Consider the following 10799-nt stretch of genomic DNA (forward strand, 5'->3'; position numbering starts at 1 on the left):
CCCAAGGGCCTTATCGTCTACAAGACAAACACCCTGGGGCAGAGGATGGAAGTTGCCGGGACGTGGGGTTCTTTGCGGGGAGGGTGACGGCATGGTGCTGGGGGTGCGTGCGTAATAACGGAGTCGAATTTGTGTCATGATTCATAGCTAGGTAATATGCATGAGGTCACTGAACTCACAATAGCCACCTGTGCCTATGGTGCAGAGGAGCATGTGCCCTCTGATCCCAAAATCCTTCAGGCGCAGCCAGTCCTCTTCCTGCAGTTGCCCTTGTGCAGAAGCACTAAAGAATGTAAAAGAAACTGACCACCTTTCTCTGGGGCTGCTTGGCTCCCTGCCCTAGCTTTTCAGAGATTATATCCCTGCTCTAGCGTTCTATTGTTTCACTCAAAACCCCTGGAGACGGGATCGTCTCCTCTCTCCGGCCGGTTAGGAGAGTAATAAAGCCCCTCATGCCTTCATCCTTCCTAGAGGGAGAGGGCAAAGATGGCTCCAGCCGAGCTGTCGGAAATCCTGTACTGAGCTGGAGAAGGCGGGGGAGGGAGGCTGGAGTGAAGCCCAGTGAACTTTTTATTGGCCCAGAGTAAAATCTGCAGCAAACAGACCTTGTTCCCCAAAAGCAATTCCACTTGACCCTGCCTGGGAGCCCATGCTCACCAGGTAACAGCCTAAATGACTCTGCCAAGGCGCCAGGACAGGCAAGACTATTCTGGTCTGCTTTGATGGGAAGATACCTCTAAGAAACCAATTGCTCTGGATCCCTTCTGGCAGGTTTCAATGAGCAACTCTAGGTGCCTGTGTTATTCTTGGGTCGCTGGCATGGATTCCACCCTGGCACGGTGCCATCTCTTTTATTTTGTCTGTTGCAACCCTGGATTTCCAGTAAGTAACTTAACGTGCCCTTCTATGCATGGAGGAGGAGCAACTGGGATTTCCCCACCTGCCCGGCATTCCTAGTGTCAGGGCAAGTCTGGTTGGAATGGGCTGTTCTCACCCCCTCTTCTTGTTCTTCACAGTGGGCTGCTTTGGTTAAACCCATTCTCTCTGGCACGGGAGTGAGGGAAATGATTATTCCAGAGGGGAGTCAGCGACTTGAAGATCAAGTTTCTGTCTACAAATTCTCTGCCGAGAGCGAGGAAGGGTGAGCTGCCAGTGCCAGGCTGGCGCCCATTGAGCAATGCAGCAAGGGGCAGCCCTTGTTCTCGCTGAGGCAGAGCAGAGATGCCTCTCTCACGCACTCGCTTCCTGTGCGTTGGGCAGGGCTTTGTGCAGAGTCAGTTTTGCTGTGGTGGCGATGGTCGGATGCGCTTCCTGTCTCATGCCATGGCAGCGTGACGCCATGGGAGCTCACGGGCAGGCTCTTACTCGGGCCGTTTACCTCCAGCACCAGCAGAGCTGAGCTGTGTGTGCGAGAGGAGGTGAGCACAGCCCCAGGCCGCTCGGAGGAGGCCTCGGGGACCTCGTCACAGCAGCCGTGCCCAAGGCAGCACATGCCTGCCATTGTCATCCCACCGGGGACGCCAGGCCCTGCTGGTATCCGGCCCTCAATGCCCCTCCTCCCCCTGGGCTGGCACATCGACTGCTCCCCACAGTCCTGTAGCTCAATAGCTGGCTTCCCCGAAGGGGGTGGGACCGGCAGGCTGGGGAGCTGGGGTAGGGAACCCCCTGGGGCCCATGGGGCTCTTCCTCATTAACTCCAGGTTGTGAGTTTCTGTCGGTCTCAGTATCCAGACCCACTCGTCCGCATCGTACCAGAGCCCCTGCCAAGCCAGACGGCACAGCGTATGCTTCCTCGTCCCCCAGGGACCCTAGCAGGCAGGGCTGGAGGGATCCTAGATCTCCACCCCACCGTCCCCTTCCCTAAGCCTGTCAACTGCTGCCTGAAAGAGGGCGAATGGCTGGGCCAGCACCCTGAGCCATGCGCACCCTGCCCCACCTCTGTGGTGTATGAGGAAGGCCTGGGGGAGTGGATGTACCATACAAGGGTGACACTGACTTGCCCACCCAGGCCCCCGGAGAGTGTGAACTGGGATTTCCTTTTCTCTTTGCCCAGCTGCAGCGTGGGGGTTCGGTGACTCTGCTCTGGCTCCCGGGGGTCCAGGTGGAGCATGTTCTCTTACTGGCATTCCACAGGTGGCTCTTGGACGTGTTGGACCTTTCACGTGAGTTACTCCTTTGATCCTTGGGAAATTAATACAAAATTAAACGAAGCAAAAAAGCAGGTGGGCGTGGGCTTTCACTCCCCCACTAGGGTTGCCAACCCTCCAGGATTGTCCTAGAGCCTCCAGGAATGAAAGAACAACCTTTAATTAAAGATTATGTCATGTGATGAAACCTCCAGCAATACATCCAACCAAAACTGGCAAACCTCCCCCAGACCAGTGCCAAGGGCCCTTCAAACAGGCTGGAGAGGTGGGATCCCTCCGCTATGTTTTGCTCATTTAATCTGAAGTCACCTTAGTAACAGAAGTGCTGACAAACCACAAGGATTCGTGTTGAAATTTCTGGCTCAGAGTTCAGCGTTGCTTTTCCTCCCCGCATCAGCACTTTATAAACACGTCCCATATCCAAGAGAGAAGACAGCAGTCGAGAACAAAGGGTGGGGCATGCGCTCTAAAGTGAAGGCGGGTAGGGCTGCGGTCCAGAGTGAACGATCTCGTCTCTGTTACAGAGCTACTGTAGAATCCTGGGTTCTAAAGCAAGCGATGTGCCACATTCTAGCGCACGGTCCCATGTTCCAAAGTCATGGTCGGGGGAGGGTTCTGTTCTAGAGCAAAAGAGACCCATCTCGTCCTTTCATCGGTTAACGTGGTCTTCTCAGCTCGGTGTAAACACTGAAGTCGGGGTTCTAGAACATGGCCAACAGTTGTGTTCCCCAAAATGCAACATTCTGTGCACAAAAAAAGGCAGCCTTTCCCACTCTAGACGCTGGGTTCTAGAGTAAACGCCGGGCGTAGTGTAACTGGCATGATGCAGCTGAGTGTAACGCTAGGGACCTGTGCTCTCTTTGTCCTCCAGCAGCTGTATCTGATGAAGCAGGAGCTGCAGCGAGCCAGGGTGGAGTCCTACTGTGAGAGGGAGAGGTCCCTGCACATGCCCGGCGACCTGCAGCCACAGGCGGATGAGCTGCTGCAGCTGAGCCCTGTGGATAGCCGGTATCCAGGTCTGAACAGGGTGTGCTTGTTCCAGGGACTGTAAATTCTGTACATTTTGCTAAATTAAATCTTCTTGTTACTGACAGTCACTGTGTGTTCAGACCCCTCCTGGCCCTCCCTGATGTGGTGACACCAAATCCAATGTACCGGCCCTATGGAGAGTGGGCTCTCTCAGCTCCTCCCTGGCTAGTTGGAGACTGCCTGGCAAGTGGGACAAAAGCCCCAATGTGGGGAGCTCCCAACAGCACGAGTCCCCACCTCTGGCTGCAGGAGGTGCTGTCGGAGCCACCGCAGGAAGAGCTACAGTGAGAAGTGCCTTCAGCAGGAGATCGGCACAGAGGTTAGCTTGTGCATAAGCCGAGGACGTTCTCCCGGCGACTTTGAGACCATGTATTTGACAGCTTTCTGGTTGGCTGCAGTCCAGCGCTGCCTGTTGCCGGGTGCAAAGACTCCGCACTAGAGGAGGAAAATGTCCGTTTGAGCTTCAGGGGCAGATGCTGTTTTGACACACAAAGCACACGCCAGTTGTGTGAATGGGGGAGTGGGACCAGCCCATCTCTGGTTGCTGCCCCGCCCTGTGCTAGATGGAGGGCGAAGGGAGCTCTGGAGTGGCTGTGGGGTCGCTCTGCGGACCCTGGAGCCTGGGGGCTGCATGTTTAGGCACTTGATGTCTCATCTGGCAGACGAGCTAGCTGTTCCCTGGGGGTTCTGGGGCTGCATCAGGATTTGGGGAGGAGCCGAGGGCCAAGCAGGACCTGGGGCTGGGCTGGCGTAAGGAATGCAGACTCCAGCAAGGTGAGGTGGTGACTCACAATTCATTGTAAAGTGGCTGGCACTGGGGGCTCAGTTTTTCTTCTAAGACGCCATCTGGGGCACACACCCAAGGGTCGTTAGTGTCCCACTGCCAATTCAACAGATAGGCTTTGAGCAGCTCCAAGACCCCGGCGTACCGGGAGTCGGAGGCCAGATTCCGGCTCTCGGTGGGATCGCTGCTCCGGTCAAACAGCTCCCAGCGCTCCCTGTAATAGTACCGGTGTAGGGTCTTGGTCCAGTGGGTCGGCTGCCTGGCTCTGGTCCGGTTGAGCAGATCCTGGAAGGTTGCCGAGAGATAGAAGTCCTGGTCGATAGGGAAAGGCATCCGGAAGTTGAGGTTATGGATCAGGCGGAACTGCTGGTGCTGGATAGCCCGCATGGGGTAGTACATGGTGGCCTCGTGGTGGCTCTGGCTGCTGAAGGCCGTGACCCAGGGCGGCTCTGACAGCAGGGCTGGCAGGAGCGATTTCCCGGTGAGCTGGACTGTCTTGGTGCCAAAGATGCTGTAGCTGGGATAGGGGATGGCGAACCAGTCCAAGATGGTGGGCGTGAGATCTGGAGAGGGGAAAAGTGGACGACGTCCGCAAGTGGAGTGGGGCAGAACAACCACTGAAAGGAGACTCAGTCCCCGAGACCAGAGGGGGCAGAACCCAGTGGGAGGATGGAGGCCGAGGATGGAGGGAATTGCAGCTGGGGCCTGCGGGAGTGAGGGGGGCTCCCTGCCATTCTGGTGGAGCCACCAGGGAGAGTCAGTCACCGGCATGAGCCGCTGGAGGACAGGGCTCCTGGGCCTCTCTCACTGCCCCTTTCGTCTCTTTCCACTCCCACCCTCACTCTTTTGCTCAGCTCCTCTTGTGGGGGAACAGCCTCCTGCTTCCTGCCCCAACGCCCTTTTCTCCTTCACACCCACTTCCTCCAGGCATCCCTCCCGCACTGATCCGCCCACCTTGCTGCAGCCCTGAGCCGTTGTCCCCTGTTGGCTTGTGAGCCCTCTGGAGCTGGGGCCGGCCCTGTACATCCATGGGGTCACCCACCTATCCCACAGTCCCCTCTCCCTGGGGGCGGGGCACCTTCATGCTCTCAAACTCCGTCCTCCTCTTTCCGGCACCAGACTCGTTCCCGTGGACTGGGGATTACACGGCTCTCTCTCTTTGAGAAAGACAAGCAAATCCATCCAGCGGGGAGAGAGTCGTCTTTTGGGCTGAGGAGCCAGGGCTTCACCCCCAGCCATGCCCGTGGTGTGAGCATGGGCAGGGGGATGACTACCCATGATTTGGCATCACTCTACTCAGCACTCTATGGGGGGGCCCCCAACCCAACTCCCCTAATGACCCCTGCCTCGGCCTAAGCCCCAGAGGGAAAGTGACCGCTCTTACCCAACAGGCTGGCATAAGCCTGGCTGACCTGCCCCCAGCGCTCAGTGTGTTCGGGGGAGGAGACCAGCATGGGCTCCGCAGTGCCTGACCAGTACAGGTTGGTCCTGCCGCTGGGGAAGGGGATGCCGTTGTCGGAGGTGTAAATCACCAGCGTGGAGTTGTGCAAGCCGGTGCTGTGCAGCTCCTCCAGGACCAGCCCGATCCCTGCGTGCAGAGAGAAGAGCAGAGCTGTGCGGCTGCTGGGGGCACCTGAACGTTCACCCAGCAGGAGGGCTGCCTCCATCCCAGCCCCCCACCCCAGCTGAGGATGGATTTTCTCCCCACACCCAGCAAGACCCTGCGCTGGGGGCTCAGGCCCCCACGTCCTGCTGCATGACCCCAGCTGGTACTTGCCTTGGTCCATGCGCCCGATTGTTGTGTACTGGGCGGCCAGGTCAGCGCGAGCGGCTGGGGTGTCTGGAACGAAGTACGGGAGCTGCGGGGGGAGGAAAAGCAGCAACTGCTCAGCGCTGGAGGCTCCAAGAGCCGTGGGGGTGGGAGACAGGAGGCGTCAGAGCTGAACTGAGGACAGAGCCCCTGTCAGTGACTGTGGCTCCATCTCTGTGCTCAGGGCTGCTCCCCTCCTAACCCCACTCACCCCCCGGAACTCCTTGCAGGGTGGAAGGGCCAGGGTCACCCCAAGACACCCCACAGCTTTGCCTGCAGGAGCCTTCTTCCCCGCTCTGCTGCCCAGCTCTGGCCTGGAGCGTGGGGAGCTGGTTCCCAACAGACCTGTCCTACCTGCACGTGCTCTGGGCTGTACGACTGGGGCTTCCAGTCGGGGATCCAGCCCATGCCGCTCTCGCCATTGCCAAACTTCTCACAGAAGGCCCCGTACTGGGGCTGGGAGTGGCCGCAGCGATGGGGATCATGGAAGGCGATGTACAGGAAGAACGGCCTGGAAATCCCGAGAGGAGAGCTTGTGACTGCAGCGCTCGGGAGAGGCTGACAGCCCGGGCTGAGCAGGAAAGGGTTGCTCAAGCATGGCCTGATGCCTCCCACAGACCCCAATCCTAACCCTAGCCCTGGCCCACCATCCTGACCTGCCACTAGCTCACGGCAAACAATGGGCTCCAACCAAAGCCTGGGGCTACCTGCACAGAGAAACGTCAGCTCATTTCACTTGAGATGAATTGGGACTTGAAGACAAGCCTTCAGAGCTGCAAAGCTGGTTCCCATAGAGCCTCTGAGGGTCCCCCAGGTGAGCTGGTAACCCGATGGAAGGTGCTGACGGCTACATCTCCCTGTAACTCAGGCACGGGGGTACTCTGTGCATCAGGATGAGGGTGCTAGGAGGCAAGGTTGCTCAGTCCCAGAGAGAATCCTGCTGCGGGGTATGCAGGGCCTCACCTCTTATCCTGGCTCTGCAGGAATTTCCGGACAAGCAGTTTGATCCGGGTGATGTTTCTGCCCACCTGCAGCACAGAGCTGTTCTCCTCAGTGTACGCGAAATCAAAGGGATACACCGTCTCTGGCCCAACATGCTTCTTCCCAATTATCCCTGCAGGAGAAAGAGCCCCAGCAGGTCAGGAGCAAGCATGTGAGCTGGCAGTTAGAACAGAGGATGCTGCTTCGGTCTTTCCATGCTCCCCCGGGGCACGGTTAGGAACTGCCCTGCTCTGATGCTTGGGGCAGCAGGGAAACACTGGTTTGCACAACCAATCCTGGCCTATAGATGCCTGATACAGAAGTGAAAGTGACTAGTCTGGGCAGAAATGCAGAGTCAGTGCCCCAACTGGGGGGTGGGAGCAGGGTCTATAAAAATTGACGAATAAAAAAAAAAGAGAAATTTTTAAATTAAAATTGGATTTTTAAAATTTAAATTAAATCCAGGTTTAATTTAAAAAACAGACCTATTTAAAATTAAATTGATATTGACAATCTATGTTAAGGCCTAAACTTATTGTCTATTAAAATAATGTAAATTAAATTTAAAAAGTAATATTTAGCAATTCATGTTTGCATCCTTCTGGTTAGCAAAACGAAGCACCAAACGAAGGCTGCACAGTTAGCTGCAAACTGACGTTTGAATGGTTACCAACCAATGAAAATCAACCGTTCTTTAGGAAAATGAGAGGAGGACAAAGGCAAAGCAAGGTTAAAATTGTGATTTAAATCGAGGTTTCCTGCTTGCTGATTTAAATCATGACTAAATCAGTGATGTCAATCCCTTTGATTTAAATAGCGTGTGTGCGTGTCTCTTAACGAAACCTGTGTCGTGGGGCAGTATCTTGGCACACGGTTAACTGCCCAGCTCTCACAAGAGAGGGGTTCAGTGAGATCAGCGTGGGAAGGGAAGGGGAATGGCTTTACACACGCTTCCCCTCCCCTCTCTTCCCAGCACCCTGGCTGTTTACCTGTCCGGATATGTGCCTGGCTGAGCAGCAGGGGAAGACTCTGCACCTTGTCAAAAGAGTTGAAATGGTGCATGTCCTGGTGCAGCCCATACATCCCATTTTGGTGCTGCAAAACAGAGACCAACAATGAGACAAATTGGCCAGAAACGCACGTCCCTGCACCGGCCGCCCTGCAGAGCCAGACCATGTCCGTCTTCAGGTGCCATGGGCAGAGCACATGCTACCATGGAGGCACCAGACATGGGGACTGGGCAATAGGCCATCAAGGGAAAGTGGGGGAAGACCCATCGCTTAAGCCATGGACAAAGCCCCAGAGCAGGGAGTGTAGGGAACAATCCTTGATGGGCCTAGGGACGGACCAGCTGAGCTAAGCTGCTGGATGCCTTACAAATGCGGATGGCCAGTGGCCTCTCCTGAGCGCTAGGAGGGGCCCAGCAAGCGCCTGAGGCAGCAGAGCCAGCGGCTCGGGAAGGCCCTACCTGGGGTAAGCCGGTCAGGATGCTGGCCCTGCTGGGGGAGCAGCTGCTGACGGAGGTGAAGGCGTTCCGGAAGATGAGGCTGCGCCTGGCCAAGGCGTCCAGGTTGGGGGTGTTGATGGCGGAGTTGTTGTACACGCCACTCTCAAAGCCGCCATCGTCCGCTGTGGCCCAGGGAGAAGCAGGACAGGCTGTGAGCTCAGGGACCATGTGGGGAGGCCCAACTGTAGGGGCTCTGATGCCCCAGGGGCTCTGTAACTGGCACTAGAAGAGGGGGGGTATTTGTCCCCGCGGCTGGTCCACAGGAGAGGTTAATGAGTCTGCTACAGGTGCCAGCGGGGAGACTGTCCTCCAGCTCAGGGGGCTGATGCTCATGCGTCTGTTCTGCGAGCCTGAGTTCAAATCCTGCCATGGGCCCTGCAGTGTCCAGCTGTAGGGAACCAGGCGGCAGAGCCCCTCACTGCACTCGGCTCCCGCTGCTCAGGCAGTTCCAGTCCCAGGGGCTGCAGCGGGGACCCTGCAGTTAGTCAGAGCAGTGACTCCGGAATCCCCTCCTTGCAGCTGCTCCCATGGGTGTGAGTCACCGCTAATGATTTCATGGCCACTAGGAGCTTCTCTAGGGGGCTCCCCATGGTCTGGCTGCCTGTGTCCAGGTGCCAGGGGAGTCTGGTCAAGGGGCTGGTTGCTGTTCTCAGGGTCTGGGTGCCAGGTGCCCGTGCCCAGTCCAGGAGCCATCCCTAGGGCCTGGATGCCAGGGTGCCCGGTCATGGGGCTGGCCCCGCTCCCCAGGGGCCAGGGTGCCCGGTCATGGGGCTGGCCCCGCTCCCCAGGGGCCAGGGTGCCCGGTCATGGGGCTGGCCCCGCTCCCCAGGGGCCAGGGTGCCCGGTCATGGGGCTGGCCCCGCTCCCCAGGGGCCAGGGTGCCCGGTCATGGGGCTGGCCCCGCTCCCCAGGGGCCAGGGTGCCCGGTCATGGGGCTGGCCCCGCTCCCCAGGGGCCAGGGTGCCCGGTCATGGGGCTGGCCCCGCTCCCCAGGGGCCAGGGTGCCCGGTCATGGGGCTGGCCCCGCTCCCCAGGGGCCAGGGTGCCCGGTCATGGGGCTGGCCCCGCTCCCCAGGGGCCAGGGTGCCCGGTCATGGGGCTGGCCCCGCTCCCCAGGGGCCAGGGTGCCCGGTCATGGGGCTGGCCCCGCTCCCCAGGGGCCAGGGTGCCCGGTCATGGGGCTGGCCCCGCTCCCCAGGGGCCAGGGTGCCCGGTCATGGGGCTGGCCCCGCTCCCCAGGGGCCAGGGTGCCCGGTCATGGGGCTGGCCCCGCTCCCCAGGGGCCAGGGTGCCCGGTCATGGGGCTGGCCCCGCTCCCCAGGGGCCAGGGTGCCCGGTCATGGGGCTGGCCCCGCTCCCCAGGGGCCAGGGTGCCCGGTCATGGGGCTGGCCCCGCTCCCCAGGGGCCAGGGTGCCCGGTCATGGGGCTGGCCCCGCTCCCCAGGGGCCAGGGTGCCCGGTCATGGGGCTGGCCCCGCTCCCCAGGGGCCAGGGTGCCCGGTCATGGGGCTGGCCCCGCTCCCCAGGGGCCAGGGTGCCCGGTCATGGGGCTGGCCCCGCTCCCCAGGGGCCAGGGTGCCCGGTCATGGGGCTGGCCCCGCTCCCCAGGGGCCAGGGTGCCCGGTCATGGGGCTGGCCCCGCTCCCCAGGGGCCAGGGTGCCCGGTCATGGGGCTGGCCCCGCTCCCCAGGGGCCAGGGTGCCCGGTCATGGGGCTGGCCCCGCTCCCCAGGGGCCAGGGTGCCCGGTCATGGGGCTGGCCCCGCTCCCCAGGGGCCAGGGTGCCCGGTCATGGGGCTGGCCCCGCTCCCCAGGGGCCAGGGTGCCCGGTCCGGGGGCTTGCCCCGCTCCCCAGGGGCCAGGGTGCCCGGTCCGGGGGCTTGCCCCGCTCCCCAGGGGCCAGGGTGCCCGGTCCGGGGGCTGACCCCGCTCCCCAGGGGCCAGGGTGCCCGGTCCGGGGGCTGACCCCGCTCCCCAGGGGCCAGGGTGCCCGGTCCGGGGGCTGACCCCGCTCCCCAGGGGCCAGGGTGCCCGGTCCGGGGGCTGACCCCGCTCCCCAGGGGCCAGGGTGCCCGGTCCGGGGGCTGACCCCGCTCCCCAGGGGCCAGGGTGCCCGGTCCGGGGGCTGACCCCGCTCCCCAGGGGCCAGGGTGCCCGGGCCGGGGGCTGGCCCCGCTCCCCAGGGGCCAGGGTGCCCGGTCCGGGGGCTGGCCCGCTCCCCAGGGGCCAGGGTGCCCGGTCCGGGGGCTGACCCCGCTCCCCAGGGGCCAGGGTGCCCGGTCCGGGGGCTGACCCCGCTCCCCAGGGGCCAGGGTGCCCGGTCATGGGGCTGACCCGCTCCCCAGGGGCCAGGGTGCCCGGTCCGGGGGCTGGCCCCGCTCCCCGCGCCGCACTCACCCACGATGAGCAGCACGTGGCGGGCTCGGCCCCGGCCCCGGCCCCGGCCCAGCGCCAGGGCGAGCAGCAGCAGCAGCGCCCAGCGCAGGCCCATGGCGACCTGCAGCCCGGGCCCCTCCCGCCGGCCCAGCTGCCAGCCGGGGAG

The 10799-nt window shown here is 61.1% G+C and overlaps 1 protein-coding gene across 1 annotated transcript; it reads right to left on the minus strand.

Annotated features, from left to right (window-relative positions):
* Positions 1-2288: 2288 nt before the first annotated feature.
* On the minus strand, positions 2289-10792 carry SGSH (N-sulfoglucosamine sulfohydrolase). The gene is made up of 8 exons (XM_048818884.2): positions 10655-10792; positions 8220-8380; positions 7741-7846; positions 6734-6884; positions 6125-6281; positions 5738-5819; positions 5345-5548; positions 2289-4523 (listed from the first exon to the last, which is right to left on the minus strand). Exons 1-8 carry the CDS (start codon positions 10746-10748, stop codon positions 3964-3966), a joined length of 1515 nt encoding a protein of 504 aa, XP_048674841.2. The 5' UTR covers positions 10749-10792; the 3' UTR covers positions 2289-3963.
* Positions 10793-10799: the final 7 nt, after the last annotated feature.

The sequence above is a fragment of the Caretta caretta genome, chromosome 14 (genome assembly GCF_965140235.1).
Source record: "Caretta caretta isolate rCarCar2 chromosome 14, rCarCar1.hap1, whole genome shotgun sequence".
Classification (NCBI taxonomy): domain Eukaryota; kingdom Metazoa; phylum Chordata; order Testudines; family Cheloniidae; genus Caretta; species Caretta caretta.

Excerpts from the sequence above, each read along its gene's own strand:
- SGSH (XM_048818884.2), bottom strand. The coding sequence starts at position 10,748 with ATGGGCCTGCGCTGGGCGCTGCTGCTGCTGCTCGCCCTGGCGCTGGGC. Across the intron at positions 6,885-7,740 it reads CCAGGCACATATCCGGACAG|GGATAATTGGGAAGAAGCAT; the intron begins GTAAACAGCCAG and ends TTTCTCCTGCAG. Across the intron at positions 4,524-5,344 it reads GGCTTATGCCAGCCTGTTGG|ATCTCACGCCCACCATCTTG; the intron begins GTAAGAGCGGTC and ends TCCCCTCTCCAG.